The 14702-nt window shown below is 33.6% G+C and overlaps 1 protein-coding gene across 1 annotated transcript; it reads left to right on the top strand.

Moving 5' to 3' along the window:
• LOC107639051 (ABC transporter C family member 14) lies at nt 175-7776 on the top strand. The gene is made up of 11 exons (XM_016342467.2): nt 175-2566; nt 2771-3091; nt 3316-3402; nt 3525-4133; nt 4239-4403; nt 4648-4942; nt 5131-5345; nt 5490-5795; nt 5968-6031; nt 6145-6384; nt 6792-7776. The coding sequence occupies exons 1-11, from the start codon at nt 470-472 to the stop codon at nt 6890-6892; spliced, it is 4500 nt and encodes a 1499-aa protein (XP_016197953.1). The 5' UTR covers nt 175-469; the 3' UTR covers nt 6893-7776.

Here is a 14702-nt window from a genome sequence, read left to right as displayed (position 1 = left end):
AGGTGCTTATTATTATATGCCCAGCTCCTGATTACAATATTGATTAATATAATTGCATAATAATCATATAAAATATTTTTATATAACTACATGATGATGATTAGTATTAGTATTAGTATTAGTATTTTCACTATATTGTACTTCTAGATGCGTGACTCGCATGGAGTTTATTTTATTCAACTAAATGATCCCACCCTTCAAGCAAGCCGCATTGAAAATCAATTCATTTTCACACACATAGCTTAATACATCAACATTCCCCACAAACACAAACACAGTTTCATACTCCTCCAACCTTGTTCCACACCTCTTAATTTGTTCATCAATCATAACAGCAATCCTTTTTCATCATCATGATGTATGAAAAAACTAAAAAGTTATGTCCAACTCTTCATAACCAACCTTGAGTTATATTTATATATGTAACTCTTCATATTGAAGCATAATATACCAACCCCATATTTGGAACATGTCTTCTAGTTCTTCTTCTTGGCTTACTTCATCTTCTTGTTCACCTCTATCAGTGGATTCATCTTCTCCTACTTCACAACTTGTAGCTCAATGGTTGAGGTTCATATTCCTATCACCATGTCCTCAGAGACTTCTTCTTTCTGCCATTGATCTCATCTTCTTGATCACCCTCTTAGCCTTTGCAGCTCAAAAGATCTATTCTAGATTCAGTTCTAATGCCAACTCTGGCTCCACAATAACCAAGCCTCTTTTGCAGGACAAAGATTCAGATTACAAGGTTACCTTGTGGTTCAAACTACCCCTTTTGGTGACATCACTCTTGGCTCTGACTTACACTGTTCTAAGCATCTTGGCCTTCACTCAAAGCAATCTTGCCTCATGGAGACAGATAGAGGCCCTCTTTCGCCTCGCGCAAGCGATAACCAACATAGTGATAGTGATTCTGATGGTACATGAGAAGAAGTTCAAAGCTCCAAAGCACCCTTTGTCACTAAGATTCTATTGGATTGCAAACTTTGTTGCTGCTTTCCTTTTTGCCACTTCGGCCATTATTCGATTAGTAAGTGTTGAGGAATCGAGTTTGGAGGCTAATTTGAGAGTGGATGATGTGTTTTCTTTCATCAATCTTGCAGTTTCTTTGTTCCTTTTGGTAATAGCAATCAAAGGGTCATCAGGGATTGATGCTATAAGAATTTCTGATGTGATTGAAAGTTCAAGAACATGGCTTTCCAATGACAGGACTACGAGTCTTTATGGCAATGCTTCTTTGTTCTCCAAAACAGTGTGGCTTTGGATGAATCCTTTGCTCAACAAAGGGTACACAACACCACTCAAACTCCAAGATGTTCCAACGCTTCCTCTCGAGTTTCGGGCTGAAAGGATGTCAGAGCTTTTCCAAGAATATTGGCCAAAGCCAGAGGAAAACTCCAAGCACCCTGTTGGATTCACCCTGCTAAGATGCTTCTGGAAACACATAGCATTCACCGGCTTCCTCGCAGTTGTTCGGCTCGCTGTTATGTACATCGGTCCAATGCTTATTCAGAGCTTTGTAGATTTCACATCAAAGGCTAATCCTTCTCCCTATGAAGGACTTGTCCTGATTTCGATCCTGCTTGTGGCAAAATCAATTGAAGTCCTCAGTGTTCATCAATTCAACTTCCACTCTCAGAAACTCGGCATGCTTATTCGTTCCAGCATCATTACTTCAGTTTACAAGAAGGGTCTAAGATTATCTAGCACTGCAAGGCAGGCTCATGGAACTGGCCAGATTGTGAATCATATGGCTGTTGATGCTCAACAGCTATCTGATTTGATGCTTCAGCTTCATCCTATTTGGTTAATGCCATTGCAAGTTGCAGCGGCGTTGGCCTTAATTTACACCTATGTTGGCTTGTCTGCAGTTGCAGCCCTGCTTGGAACTGCTGTGGTATTTGTTTTCACTCTGATTCGGACCAAGAAAAGCAACAGTTTCCAGTTCAGGATCATGATGAGCCGTGACTTGAGGATGAAGGCAATTAATGAGCTTCTCAACAACATGCGTGTCATCAAGTTTCAAGCATGGGAGGATTACTTCGGCAACAAGATTCGCCAATTTCGCCAAGCTGAGCACGGTTGGATTGGCAAGTTCTTGTATTATTTTGCTGTCAACATGGCAATTCTCTCCACTGCTCCTCTCTTGGTCACGGTTCTTACCTTTGGAACCGCCACGTTTCTTGGGATTCCTCTTAATGCTGGAACTGTTTTCACCATAACTTCTGTGATCAAGATTCTGCAGGAGCCGGTTAGGACTTTCCCTCAGGCTCTTATGTTGATTTCTCAGGCTATGGTTTCTCTAGGGAGGTTGGATGAGTTCATGATGAGTAAGGAAAGGGATGAGAATGCAGTGCAAAGAGATGATAAATGCGAAAGCGACATAGCCGTGGAGATGAAAGATGCGAAATTCTCTTGGGATGATGAGGAAGGGAATGAGGCTCTGAAGGTTGAAGAGCTGGAGATTAGGAGAGGGGACCATGCTGCAGTTGTTGGAACTGTTGGCTCAGGAAAATCTTCGTTGTTGGCTTCTGTGTTGGGGGAAATGTACAAAATTTCAGGAAAGGTATAATAATTTTTTTATGGAATCAAAAGTTATTGGTTTCTTCATTTCTTGTTCATTTCTAGAGAACAGTTTTCTTTTATGATGATATTTCAAATTCATACTAATTTATGTGGCCAAAATTGGTTTAAGCATTCATCTGTACTAGAATTAGAATAAGCTTTATTGGTTCTTAATGGATATACGATTTTCTCATCCAAATTTTAGGTCAGAGTTTGTGGGACAGTTGCATATGTAGCACAAACATCATGGATTCAGAATGCAACCATCCAGGAAAACATATTGTTTGGACTACCAATGAACCAGAAGAAATACAAAGAAGTCATAAGAGTGTGCTGCCTGGACAAGGATCTAGAAATGATGGAGCATGGAGACCAGACTGAGATAGGAGAAAGGGGTATTAACCTCAGCGGCGGCCAGAAGCAACGAGTGCAACTCGCCAGAGCTGTGTACCAAGATTGTGACATCTATCTCCTTGATGATATATTCAGTGCTGTTGATGCCCAAACAGGATCATTCATTTTCAAGGTATGTACTAAGTTATACAAATTTTATTTAGTGTTTGAGAGAACAAATTTTATTTAGTGTGTGTTTGGATTGGCGTTTATGGCACACTAATTTAGCTGTGACAGCAAGTAGCATAGGCGCATGTACATATACACACATAAAAAAAATCACATATAACTAGTTCAGAACAATGAAGTAGTTTTCCATGATGAAGGTGCTTATCTTTTTTCTCTAATTTGTTGCAGGAATGTGTTATGGGAGCTCTTAGACATAAGACCATTTTACTAGTAACTCACCAAGTTGATTTCCTGCATAATGTTGACTCTATAATGGTAAGTATGTACTCAATTTTTTATAGACTTGTGTGTGTGTTTTCCTGTTAATTTCTCAATTCAATTACACCTGAATTAGTCCTTTCAACTAAGAATTTTTCTTGTCTGATTCCAATATCAAGGTGATGCGAGACGGGAGAATTGTGCAAAGTGGAAAGTATGATGAACTTCTCAAAGCTGGCCTGGATTTTGGTGCACTTGTGGCTGCTCATGAAAGTGCTATGGAGATTACAGAAACTGGTGATGGGTTTAGCCAGTCTCCAAAGTTGGCTCGCATTCCTTCGAAGGAAAAGGAAAGCGCAGGCGAAAAGCAATCTCAAGAGCAATCTAAGTCTGATAAGGGTTCATCAAAGCTCATTGAAGAGGAGGAGAGGGAAACTGGCCAAGTCAATCTCCGAGTATACAAACATTATTTCACTGAAGCATTTGGATGGTGGGGAGTAGCACTCATGCTGGCAATGTCTTTAGCATGGATCATAGCCTTCTTGGCTGGTGACTACTGGCTAGCATTTGCAACTTCAGAAGCTTATACTGTTCCTTCTTTCATTTTCATTATTGTGTATGCTGCCATAGCAGCAGTTTCATGCATAGTAGTGATGATCAGGTCATTCTTATTTACATATTGGGGTCTAAAGACATCTCAAAGCTTCTTCATTGGTATGCTTGATAGCATTCTGCATGCACCAATGTCATTCTTTGACACCACTCCTTCTGGCAGAATCTTAAGTCGTGTAAGTCTTACTATGCGTTTGTTTCGATTTTAAAATAAGCTTTTAAGATAATAATATTTGGACTAACATTTTTTGTTTACCTTCTGCTTCTGTTGAATTATTTAGGTATCTACTGATCTACTTTGGGTTGATATATCAATTCCATTGTTAGTAAGCTTTGTGATGGTGTCATACTTCTCATTAATCAGCATCATCATTGTCACATGCCAAAATGCTTGGGAGACTGTCTTCCTCTTAATTCCATTGTTTTGGCTGAATAATTGGTACCGGGTATGTATATGATGCTATGTGCCTACTCATGCTTAAATTGTAGCCTCTACAATATTATGATCCATACCCTCTGCATTGTTCCAGATAACATTGGATATTCAAGAATATTAATTGATTCAACCATTAATATGAGATCTTTATGCACACTTGGAGCACAGGCCTATGGCATTTGAAATTACAAGTAAAAACTAAAAAGAAAAAATATGTGGTGCATTTTTAACTGTCTTTTTATACTGGTATGCAGAAATATTACATTGCATCTTCTCGGGAACTGACTCGCCTTGATTCTATCACGAAAGCTCCGGTTATCCATCACTTCTCAGAGACCATTTCCGGTGTTATGACGATCCGGGGCTTCAGGAAACAGGGAGCATTCTGTCAAGAAAATCTTGACAGGGTAAATGCAAGTCTCAGAATGGATTTCCACAACAATGGAGCAAACGAATGGCTCGGTTTTCGCTTGGACTTTACAGGAGTGGTTTTCCTTTGCATTGCCACTGTTTTCATGATCTTTCTGCCAAGTGCTATTATTAGGCCAGGTACACTACTTTTCATGAAACTTCTTTGCTAAGCATCATAATTGGTCCCTATTCCAAACAAATACAGGAAATGAACAATGGCTTTTCTAGATTTATGAGATCTTATGCATATATTTGGATAAAAAGTTACCTTCAGAGTAGTGACCAAGAATTGTTTCAAAACTGATGACGTTATCTTGCTGTTGCAGAATATGTTGGTTTATCTCTATCCTATGGCTTGGCTCTCAGTAGTCTCTTATCATTCACCATAAGCATGACTTGTTCTGTTGAGAATAAAATGGTTTCAGTTGAGAGGATAAAGCAGTTTACCAACCTTCCATCAGAAGCTCCATGGACAATCCCTGAGAGGACTCCTCCTCAGGATTGGCCTAGTCATGGCAACATTGAGTTAGATAACTTGCAGGTAATTATAGTCACAAAAGAATAAGTGCATATTGTTTGCAAACCAAAGTAACATCAGAATCTAACCAATCAAAGTTGAGGATACTAAGCAGCATGATTGTTTAATGTGTATGTAATCTTCTTTATTATTGTATTGTTTAAACAGGTTAGGTATAGGTCAAATACTCCTCTAGTTCTCAAGGGAGTATCACTCACTATTCAAGGAGGAGAGAAGATTGGTGTTGTTGGCCGTACAGGGAGTGGGAAATCAACCCTCATCCAGGTGCTATTTAGGCTGATTGAGCCTTCAGCTGGAAAAATAATCATTGATGGAATCAACATTTGCAATGTGGGGCTTCATGATCTGAGGTCTAGATTCGGAATCATTCCCCAAGAGCCAGTTCTCTTTCAAGGAACTGTAAGAAGCAACATTGATCCCCTTGGATTGTATTCAGATGAAGAAATTTGGAAGGTAACTTTTTGAGTTAATATCCAATATATGGCAATGTGCATCATAAGAGAGAAAACTATAGGAATGAGTTTAATTACTATGCAGTTTACACTATCATCTAACTAGATGACTATGTTCTTAAGGCTTTTGAGACACAGGATCATTTAATCCAACTAATAACTTGTTGCTGTAGAGTCTCGAGCGCTGCCAATTGAAAGATGCAGTGACTGCAAAGCCTGAAAAACTTGAGGCTTCAGGTATGAACTCCTCTCTCCATAATCCCTTTCAATAGTTTAATTCATTGTGACTGAAAACTATTGTAGTCTTACCAATTTTGAGCTTATTTCACTTTTTCTTCACTATTTCATAGTGGTTGATGGAGGAGACAATTGGAGTGTGGGGCAAAGGCAGTTACTTTGCTTGGGAAGGATCATGCTCAAACACAGCAGGATACTATTCATGGATGAGGCAACGGCATCTGTTGATTCACAAACTGATGCTGTGATACAGAAGATCATCCGTGAGGACTTCGCGGATCGAACAATTATCAGTATTGCTCACAGAATACCAACAGTCATGGATTGTGACAGGGTTTTGGTCATAGATGCAGGTATGAGTAAGGACTTGTATCTTTTATGCTTTGTGCACAAGTAACTAAACAACAAAAGCAGACATAAGAGCATGCATTGTTTCCTGATTTCATTTTCTGTTTCCAGCTTATTTGGAAATCTTTTACCTTGTTTTCTGGATTTTTTTGAAGAAAAATGTCAAAAGAAAATATGGGTCTAAATCTGATTCCTTCTTTAAATACGGAAAACAAGAAACAACATGAAAATCATAAGGTAGCATTTTCTAGAAACCAAACAAGTCATAGTGTGTTGTTTTCACCGATATTTTTGTATACATAGAAAAAACTGGCTACAAGCTGCTGTAGAGTGTAGAATACAATTTTTGCTCGTTCCTATAAATACTTAAGCCTTGTACAAGGTAATCAAATTCAAAACTTATTTTTGACAGGTTATGCAAAGGAATTTGACAAACCATCACGTTTGCTAGAAAGGCCAACAGTTTTTGGAGCATTGGTAAAGGAATATTCCAATAGAGCTTCAGAAGTATAATCCTCTATAGCTATCTGCAGCAGATGCTTGAACCTTTGCTGCTACAGCTTTTGATTCTAACTCTGAACAAACGTCGAACATCATTCGGGCAATAAAATTGCCACCAAGCTGCACCAACTTCAAAGACATCAATCTGCAGCACAACATTATGTGGTAGATCAGATATTCTTTTGGAGGTTTTTATGTCACTTATGTTTTTGTAGTTGCAATAAGAATAATTTTTGTAACATAAACTTTCCTATTATTGGGTTACATAAAAATTGAGAGTAAATGGTAAAATTGATCTCTAAAGATCACTTGTTATCTAAATTGATCATCAAAAAATTTTTTAATCAAATTCATTCTTCGAAGATTTTAAGTTAGTCATGTTAGTCTTTTATCATTTTCATTGCTAATGGCATTAGAGTTTGTTGATGTGGCACGATAAGTGACATCACAACACACACCTGGTAGTCCAAATTAGCGGCTAATATAATAAATTTATGAAATTAAATCAAATAATTTCCAAATTGAAAATTTTCAATGTCTTAAGATCCCCTTCATTTAGGTTTTGATTTGATCTAATTTTATAAACTTATAATGTTAGCAACTAATTAAGACTCTTAGGTGTGTGTTGTAATATCACCTAACATGTAATATCAACAAATGTTGACGCTATTAACAAAGGAAGTGACAGAAGGACCAACGTGATTAACGTAAAATCTTTTAAGGACGAATTTAATTAAAAAAATTTTCAGAGGCCAATTTAAAAAACAAGTGATATTTTAGGAACGAATTTGACTATTTACTCTATTGAATGGCGGAAGTTTATGGCTATGACATATGAAGAATAAAGAGTATGTAAGTTGTTTACAAGGATGGGACATTGAGACAGAGATACAAAATTGTGTTTGACAGATAAGACATAGATCCAGAGACACTAAATTAGTGTATTTTGTGTTCATCCTGACAAGAAAGATACAAAGATACTAACAAGAGACACAACTTATTTTTCATTTTTTCTTTCATTATTCTTGTTAATTTTTCATAATTATATTTTTATTATTATATATTTTTTCTCAAATTTTTTAATAAAAAAATGAGAATAAATTAGACTTTTCTAATTTGTTCTAGTTTATCACCAAATAGAATATAAAAACACTAAATTTTGTGTCTTCTGTCCTTTAGTCAGTGTTTGTTTTATCAATAAGTTGAGACATAGACACAGTGTAACACCCTACCACACAAAGCTTTACGCTTAAGTCGTAAAACAGAGGTGATGCCTTTAAATCTAAATCTTTTTAGATAATCATATAAACAAAATCTCTAATTTTTATAAAATTTCGGCAGCATCTCCTCTAAAACTCAGACTTTGCCACCCTATTCGGGTCCAAACCTGTATTCTTTTCAATTCAACATACCCTTTCTCATCATCATAACAACCACCACAATAAATCTACCTCAAATCAACAATTAAACTCATACAACATTCAAATCCAACAACCAAAATTCAACTAAGAATCATAGTTCACAAATCCTAGGCTTTTAACACAAAATACCTCAAATCAATAATTCACCAAATCATTAGTTAATCAACAATAACATTCAACCATAATTCTCTCCAAATTAACATAACAACATTCACCATCCAAAATTAAAAACTAATTATCCAATAAACTTCAACCAAATATATTCATCGATAAATTACTAAACATTAAACATACACCTGCATTCCAACTTATCCAATGGTCATCTAGCCTAAGTCTGGTGCTGCATCAGAACACACCCCAACCCTTTCAGAGATGCATCACAATACACTTCAAACGGTTCACTTGGTTCAGGTAATACCAATACAGGTGCAGTAGTCAACTTGTGCTTCAATGCCTGGAAGCTCTCTTCACATAAAAGGTATGATTTTACAATTCTACCTCTCCTTTCTGTTGCGGTTCTACACTTCGAGTTGGAGGAAGCTGCTTTGAGTAGAATTGCCGGAGAAAGTCGCTAAATTGCCGGAATGGCGTCTGTGGTGCGAGGTTGCATTTTAGAAAGAACCCAATTTAAAAGTTATCTTCTTAACCCAGAATGCATTTTGACCTAATCAAAGCCCAATTTGAGTTGAATATATGAAAACCCTAGCAATAAATCCCCAACCTCTCAATCTTTCTCACTTTTACGATTTACAATCCACGTTACCTCCATCTCCAAGCTCCATGACTCCATTTTCACTTCTCTTAATCTCACTTTTCTCTACCTCTGAACTCTGAAATCGACCAAAATTACTGCCGTTTGTTTGTGTGGCATGCTGTTTGTGGGTGTCGCTGAGGATTGGTGATGTGGTTGGGCTGTCGGGTTTCTGTGTCGCGTCACTGAGTGAGTCTCTCTGTCTCTCTGTCTAATTGGCGTCACTGTTGCTCCATTTTGCCATGTCGTTAATGTCGCTGGTTAATGCCTTAGTGGTCACAACTCCAACTATGGCTTAGCATTGGTATCCTAAACTGCGAAGAATGAGCCCAGTCACATTCTGCATAGCATCACCGATTATGGCTTCCTCATCCCTTCCACTGATCCGAGCTCCGTCGCATTCTCTCTAACTATTGTGATGTTTCATGCGTTTTGAGAGAGAGGAAAAGAGAAACGGCGCCGTTTTGACACAATATGCTCTAATACCAAAAGACAACGTCGTTTTATCATTGTTGATTTGTCATTTAACGATACATGTGGAAAACGTTAACAGAAACCGTTAACTAATTGACGGAAGGACAAACGCGATTGATTTTAAATCTTTCAAGGATTAATTTGATTAAAAAAATTATTCGGGGACGAAAATGAAGAATGCGTGATCTTTCAGGGACGATTTTGAGTATTAACCCTATATAATAAATATTAAAAATTGTTGTGTTTTGTAGATCTAAATTAAATGTGTAAACTAAAGTTAAATTTAAAATGTATTTTATTTAAAATAATTTGTAGTACAAAAGATTTGGATATTAGAGTTGTATGTACAAAATGACATTTTTATTTGGTGATTTAATTTTTGCATTTGTTTTAGTTGATGAACTTAGTCTTCTTATGCGGCGCTCGTCCTCCTTTTTTTTTATTGGTTGTTGTTAGAGTTGTTACTTTCTTCTTTCTGTGTAAGTTCTTATGAAGGCATGTTCTTTATGAATTATTGAGTTATATGCATGTTCTTTATGAATTATTGAGTTATATGCACTTTCTATTGTGTTGTTTGTTCTATCTTTGCAAGTATGTTCTTCTTCCGAAAATGTGTCATGAATTTATATAGTTTTCTTTCTCCTTAATCTCTTGGTGGGTATGTGATTTTCGTATGATGATATTAGTGTTGGCGAAGTTGGTTCCTATAATCAATGAATAATTTAAATTAGAAATAAAAATGATGTCTAAAATAACTAAAATAAGTGATATTTTTTTAGTATTACCTGTTTTATTTGTTGTAATGGGTGTTAAAATTTAGTGTTTTTTGTTGGAACAAATGTCTTGGTAACAAATGAGAGTTGAAATTTAGTATTTTTTGTTGGAACAAATGTCTTTGTAACAGTGTATTGTTGAGAACTTTCTTTAAGATTAAAATCATTTATATTGACTTCAAATATAAGTGAGGTTGCACAAATTTTTCAATTGAGGTGGTGCTTCAATGTCATTACTTTTCTGGAGTACCATTAAATTTGAAACAGTTGTACCCAACAATTTTTTTGCTTCACCATCAAATAGTACAAAAGTTATTGGACCACTTTGATCTGAAATCTTTAATTGAATTTTGAACCTAAAATAAGTATTGGGTTAGTAACTAATAATTTGATAGATGAAATTATGAAAAGTATATAGAGTTACCTTATTGTTGGATATTGTGGTGTTTGTTTACATGTGCCACAATGTAGTTATCTCCTTTTTCATATGCTTTTTTCATATACTTTTCACATTCAACATAGTTATCTCTATTGAGTAAGTTTGAGATGTTGTATAGTTCGGAAATAAATTTTTTGTGCTAAATTTGATGTAATTTGAAGGAATAGTGATAAGAGACTTATATAAGTAGTTCAAATAGTATGGAATTTGAATATTTGTAACGTAAAATTTACTATGATTAATAATATTATTATGACATTTGTAATATGGATGTTGGGTATGTCTAAAACGAGCACAATAATTATGTGCTTATTGGATGCGCCATATTTATATAAACCATTAGATTTGATTAGATAAAATCAAAGGCTAATATGAAAGAAAAGCATTGTTTATTTTGTTGTGCTTCTCAAGTTTTAATGTAGTTTTTAATCTTTTTTGAAAATAGATTTTTGATCAAATTCAATTAGGCATAATAACTACTTTGTTTCTATTTGTAAAACAAATGTAACCACTTATTATACTAATATTATTTTGTAGTTTTTCTTCTAATTGCAAGAATACATTTTCTTTACAAAAGAGCTTTATACCGGAGACATTAAAAATATTAAAAATAATACTAAAACGAGAAATAAAATTGTATTTATATTTGTAACAACTAAATGTCCAAAAATTAAAAGTAATATAATTTTTTAATATTATAAAATTTATTGTATAATAACTAATCTTATCGAATAAAAAATATTCATATTTTTGTATTTATATATTTTATATTTAATTATTTAAAAATAAAAGATTCCGTCGTCATTTAAAGTATTGCGTATTAAAATATTACCATTTAAAACATTTATTCATGTACTAGGATATTCTGTATTTATTAGAGTCCATCAATGCTCTCCTTTTATATTAATCTTTGATTTTTATCTAATTAAATCTAATGGTTTATATAAATGTGGCGCATCCAATAAGCACATAATTGTTGTGCTCGTTTTAGACATACCCATGAATGTTTATTACATTGAATCAGTTATTTATAGAAATTAATAAATTAATTATTAGAGTTATAAATTTCTTGTATTGTTTATAATGATAAGATATAATAAATATAAGAATATGAATTTAATGTCTTTGTAAGTTACAAATTTGGTTAGACACTATTAATTTCTAATTATTGTCGTTGGTAATTATTGTATTATTTTTTGTATTTTTTTTTTTTATGATTTGGAAATAATAGATGATTTGATAAATTTTGAGTGGTTGATTCTAAAATTTTGCCAAATAAGCGATTTTGCTGACATGACGTTAGTAGAAGAAGAGAAATAGTTTAAAAATAATGTGGGTAAACTTATGTATCTACTTTTATATATTAAAAATAAATAGATAGATTGAAAGACACAATAAAAATTATAAAAAGTCTATATTAACCCCACAATAATTTTTTTCAGAAAAAAATCATTCACCACCACTATCAGTAACCATCCTCTCTACCACCATGCATGGATTCATCATAACATACACCACCAAAAATCAAATTAACAAAATTAGCTAATGTTTTTAAAAAATAATCACTATCTGGGAGTAAAGAGAAAGACAAGAACATTTTTTTAAATAAACAAATAGAAAAACAAAAGGGGACAGAATAGTGCAGAATGACAAAAGGGGGAAAAAGGCAACGAAGGGGAGAGGTGACACAAACAGAAGTCAAAGCCAACAGCAGAGACATAGAGAATCGGCGCGAGCAGGAGATCAACAAAAGAAGTGGAGGAGAAGGTAGAGGCAACAATAGTGACACATCGTGGCAAGCAAAGAAGATGAACGCAGTAGTACTCACAATTGCGTCAATAATGACAACAAACAAGATAAACCCAAATCTGAGAACAAATGGAGGAGAAGAAAAGAGACATAAAGAGTGGGGCCGAAAAAAAAAAGAGGGAAGAAAGAACAACACAAATGTAGCATTTGGTGGAGAGACAGAGATGGAAAGACTGAGATTGAGAGACAGAGACTAAGAGACATGGATTGAAATAAATCTCAGTATTCTATTTGGTGCAAAATGAGAGACAGGAATTGAAACAAGAATGAAACTCTAATTTAATTTGCACAAAGGGTAAAATTAAAATTAATTAATTGAAATGAAAGTATTTTAGGTATAAAATGTTATTAAAGTTTCAGTCTCCATCTCTAAAAATTTCAGTCCCTTGTGTCCCTACTTTTTGGAGGTACTGAAATACTGAAATTTTAGAGACAGAGACAGAAATTTTAGTACCAGTCTCTGAACTAACAAACACGATACTAAGTTTCAGTCTCTCAGTTTCTATCTCAGTACCTCAAAACAAACGCTACCAAAGAGATAGAGGAAAAGAAAGAAGGAGGGTATATCATGCATGGAGGAAGGGAGTAAGGTGAGAAAGAAGGAAGAAGGGTTTGGGTCTCTGGTTAACAAGGGGTAAAAATAAAAATAATTTGTCTTATGTATTGTATCTTCCTGTCTCACCTTTTAAGTTGGTACACAAAATTTGTGTATTTGTATATACTATGTCCATTCGTGTCCTAAAATATTTTGTGTTTTAACTAACCAAATAATATACATTTACTATCGTATTTGTGTCTTTGCTAGACACAGATACTAACCAAACATTACCTTATATCTTATTTTCAATGTCTTATCTTATCATGTTCTCAAAAACAAATACAATCATAATGAATGTAGGGTTAGTTTTTTTTAAGTTAGTATATATATTTTATTTTACTCAAATATAATTGATAAATAAAAAAATCTTTTTATATAAAATATCTAAACATAAAATTATTTTATTTTTTAAAAAAATTAACAATTTTTTTTTTAAAAGCTCATTCAATCAAATTCAATACCCAATATACTCGAATCTATGTGAGTAATGGAGTTATCCATACTCATTTACAGCTCTATGCCTCTCCCCCAAGGCTAAGGCGGAATCCTCCCTCGCTGAATATTAAAAGAAGCACAATCAAACGTTGAAAGATGAATAACAATCTACTTGTTAACTTGTTATAAATATATTTTTTATAGATGCTCTAGATTGTAACTATAATTTAAATTTTAAATAGATAGAATTAGTTATAGATGTAACCTAACTGAGTCATCTAAAAATTGGGTCATTGGCTATAAATAGTCCTTTGTAATATTTTGTGTACAAGATTAATCATTAAATAAAATCATCTTTTATTTTCCTTATTTTCTTTCATCTTTCTTTTCTTTTCAAATTCTAATCTTTATTTTCATAATATATTATTAGCACAAATTCTACTTTAAGACTAGGGCTAAGTAATTATCTTCTCTTTCTATCCATTTTATTCTTCTTTTTTTTTTTTTTACGCATACTTCTTCTTTTTTCTTAAACATCATTGCTAATTTTTTTTTTTAATAAGGATCGTACTCAAATATTTTATCCATTACTTAACTATAAATTGATTATCCTCTAAGAACAATGAATCTTTCGTATAAGCATATTCTTTTTCTTTTTAATTCATATGCTGATATATGCATGTCATCATATATGTGATGTTTTTCTTTCCTTGGCTTATCTTTTTTTTAAGAAACTCGTACGCCATTTTTTTCCTTCTTGATGGGTTTCATAACTTTTTTTTTTTAAATTGTTGTTTCTCTTTTCTTCCTATTTTATCTCTTATTTGTTACATTATTATTGTTATTTTGATTTATTTATATTATTTTATCTTTTATGTATGACATTTTATTTAATATTAATATTATTTTTTAAAGTAAATGATAATTAATCATATAGATAATTATTCTTCTTATGATCATAATTATTTCCTGAAATGAATGATAGTTAATCATATAAATAATTATTCTCTGAAGTGAATGATAAATAATTTTTTTAAGGGAACATATATTAAAAATAGTATTCCTTTAAGTGAAGATATAGAATCCGTAATGCTAGTATCATAATTTTATTTACATTAAAAA

The sequence above is a fragment of the Arachis ipaensis genome, chromosome B04 (assembly GCF_000816755.2).
Source record: "Arachis ipaensis cultivar K30076 chromosome B04, Araip1.1, whole genome shotgun sequence".
Lineage (NCBI taxonomy): Eukaryota > Viridiplantae > Streptophyta > Magnoliopsida > Fabales > Fabaceae > Arachis > Arachis ipaensis.
The sequence above is the reverse complement of the archived record's forward strand: the minus strand, read 5'-3'. Positions and strand labels throughout refer to the sequence as shown.